The sequence below is a fragment of the Lactuca saligna genome, chromosome 6 (assembly GCF_052625555.1).
Source record: "Lactuca saligna cultivar CGN05327 chromosome 6, ASM5262555v1, whole genome shotgun sequence".
Classification (NCBI taxonomy): Eukaryota; Viridiplantae; Streptophyta; class Magnoliopsida; order Asterales; family Asteraceae; genus Lactuca; species Lactuca saligna.
Window position 1 is genome coordinate 46,002,446 of NC_136422.1, and position 3,453 is coordinate 46,005,898.

The window sequence follows — 3,453 nt, forward strand, 5'->3', positions numbered from 1 at the left end:
ACTTTTTTGTTATGAATTATAATTTTTAAATTAATATTAAACATAAAACTTAATTAAAAATCAAAAGAATTTCATTAATTAAAATAAAACTTACATTAAACCTAAAATATAAAAAAGTAGAAAATTAAAAAAAAACACACACACACACACATAAACTAAAAATCAAACAAAACCACCAACGACCTACGAAAAATATTTTTTTTCAGAAATTTTTTCCCTCTTCTTCATTACAAGCTCGAGAGCCGGTCCCGAGAGATGATCGACGTTTTCCATCAAAAACTTCATGTCTTCCATTTTTTGTCTCTCCGTCCGCTCCTTTTTCCTTGTTTCTTCTTTTTCTTTGTCGAAAGCCAAACGTTCGGAGAAATGAAGATTATATCGATCAAACGACGATGTTATCTTCCGCATTTCCTTAATGTCCACGCTGAAATCAGATGCACTCGAAGAAATTCATTTTCCCTTTCTCTTCGCTTTATCCCTACCCATTGGACGGACAATTTCTTCTAGCTCGAGTTCGTCGTCCTGATTTAAATCTACATCGACCCGAGCATCGGAGGAGGTTGTGTAACCACTAGAGTCCGTTTTCGTTCGCTTTGATTGTTGGACTCCAAAAATAAAATCCCGCTCGTATGTTATCCACCTAGGACTTCGGACCAATAATTTCCAACAATCGTGCCACTTGAATGGTTTTCCGACTTCTTCAAGGTAAAACTGCAACGCTTCTTGAAGTATTTCTTTGTCGCCTTGGCTGCTTTTCCGTTGGGTTTTTAGGTTGTTGTACAACCCGTTAATTTATGAAACCCCCTTGCTATTTCTCGAAACTTTGAGTTAAGTTGATGTTTAGTACGGTAGTCGTCACATTTCCTAGTTCCTCTCGAAATCGTTCTAAAACGCGAAACCAAACATGTTCTCCCGGTTGTGCATTTCCCTGAATCGAATCTTCAGAAATATCAACCCAAGCTTTGACCAAAACTAGCTCTTCGTGTAGAACCCATAGTGTCGGCTTTTGTCTTCCCGGTTGTACGACACCCTCACGCACTTGTATTTTTTTTTTCCCTTTACGTCTTTGTAGTGGTGGTGTTGGTTGAGTTTCGGGAACCATGTCTTCTTCTTCCGTGTCATCCAATTCATCGACAAGTTGGTGGTGGTGTTGGGTTTGGGTTTGAGTTTCAGTTTGAGTTTGGAGTTGAGGTTGATTTGGCGATTGTTGATCCGGAAACACAACAAAGTTTGAAAACATTTGCGACGGAACATTTGGAACTTGCATCGGGTAATATTGACCAACATTTTGGTATTGGAATTGTAGTAGCGATTGAATGAGAGAATCGAGTTGGGGGGATAAACTCCTTGCTGGGATGAATCGATAGCAAAAATATTGCGAGGAAGAATGTTTATACTCGAATCATGACTTTTTTTTTTTTTTTTCCGTTGATCGGAACTTGGGGTTTGTTTGTCGGGATTCATTTTTTTGGTTGATATGAAGTAGAGAGTATAGAGAATATTTGATATGTTTAAAAGTTATGTGTATGTATTTATAGTAGTTGTAAAATGATAAAAAAAAATTAAATAAAAAGTAGCCGTTAACAGCCACAGAAAAAAAAAAAAAAACTTTTCTACCTTACACAATGGTATTTTTTCAAAAAAAAAAAAAAGTAAATGGCCAATCACAGCAGGAGAGAGAGAGCGGGAGAGGCTCCCCTCTCCGTTTCCCGCACCCACCTTACTTGCGCCGACGGTGCGGTGTTCCGCCAGGCGGAAAGGTTTCCGTGGCCTTTCTCCGTATCCGTTCCGTCCGGCCTAAGCATATTTAACATCCATACGAAATCACCTAAAATGCCAAAACATACCTACAAATATGTTATTGAACCGTTGTTTATTGTTAAAAGTACTAACAATAAAGAATTACCGATCACTTACTTGCATCACAATATATATTCTTGAACTGTGATCAGGCACAAAAAGTTACTTTCATTATTGATCGTTGTTAGAATGAACGACATATGTTGTTTTCTATTTATGAGTTGTGATAATAATTCGTGCACAACATGTTAGTTAGGACCAAAAACATGGGTATAACATATAAGGAACGGTTATTTTACTAAATAACTTAGTCAAAACTTTAATAATAATATGTAATTTCTTGATCATACATAATTAACGTAGGCGGGAGATTTCCAAATTAAAAATTTCCAAATACTTTATTCGTATTTTTATTGGATTGGTCGTGCCCCACCCGACCATCCTTTTGCTTTCTATATTCGCTCTGCGTCACCACACCATAACCACTATCCTTCCTCAAAGGTACACTAGGGTTCTCGCAAAATTGTTTCAATTTATTACTCGAATTCTCTAATTCTCTTACGCTTCGATTCATGTAAACAGATCCCCTTCCGATTCTATCTCACCAATATCTTAATTTCACCAGGATTTTGTCGAATCTGAGAAATCGAAGCGATAATGGGTCAGATCCAGTACTCCGAGAAATACTTTGATGATACCTTCGAGTATAGGTAAAAACTGTTTACTCCTTTTTTCAGTTTTAATATCTCTGTATCTCTTCTGCGAGATCTACTCTTACGATTTTAAAGGTTATCCGAAGAATTTTATATACGTAATTTTCATTTTTCAGGCATGTGGTTCTTCCTCCGGAGGTTGCAAAGCTTCTTCCGAAGAATCGTCTTCTTGCTGAAGTATGTTATCACTTATCATTTAATTCGAATCATGTTTTAACCAATTAGGTTTTTCGTCAATCATTTTATACAGACTTTAATCGAGTAAGGAGTCTTTTACAAAATAGTTAAAACAGTAGGATCTGAACACATATGACATATCATTCCAATAGATTTATGAATGCTCAGCTTCATCTTAAGATATGTATTAGATAAGTTCATCAACATTTATGCTAATCTGTACATCGTAGATGAATTCTCCATCATGATATTTCAGAATTTACTCTAATGCGAATTAATGGTAGTGGAATTCAAGCAACAACCAGAAGCAATAAAAACATTAGCTGTGTCTTAGTGATCAGAAATCCAACTTGCAGATGGAGATGAACATTGAACAATCTTTTAATGATTTGTTTTTTGTGGTTTTGTATGAATTTATAGGGTGAGTGGCGTGCAATAGGAGTGCAACAGAGTCGAGGATGGGTGCACTATGCAGTTCATCGACCAGAGCCACACATCATGCTCTTCAGGAGGCCTCTTAATTTCCAGCAGAATCAAGAAACCCAAGCTTAATATTTTTAATATATACTAAACTCTGATTTGGATTCGATTGTCATATTTTAAGGGTGATATTTGTATTCCAAAAACGTTTATTTTTATTTTTATTTTAAATTTGGATGGTTTGGTTTAAAATACCATATGGGATGACATTTGGCCGATGTATTGTAACGGGATCAACTTTTAATTTTCTTTAAAATGGTGAAATTGGCATGAAGTTAAACTA

At 36.0% G+C, this 3,453-nt stretch overlaps 1 protein-coding gene across 1 annotated transcript; it reads left to right on the plus strand.

Annotated features, from left to right (window-relative positions):
• Positions 1-2,181: 2,181 nt before the first annotated feature.
• On the plus strand, positions 2,182-3,453 carry LOC144999695 (cyclin-dependent kinases regulatory subunit 1). Its single transcript, XM_078958824.1, has 4 exons — positions 2,182-2,301; positions 2,426-2,510; positions 2,630-2,690; positions 3,111-3,453. The coding sequence occupies exons 2-4, from the start codon at positions 2,458-2,460 to the stop codon at positions 3,240-3,242; spliced, it is 246 nt and encodes an 81-aa protein (XP_078814950.1). The 5' UTR covers positions 2,182-2,301; positions 2,426-2,457; the 3' UTR covers positions 3,243-3,453.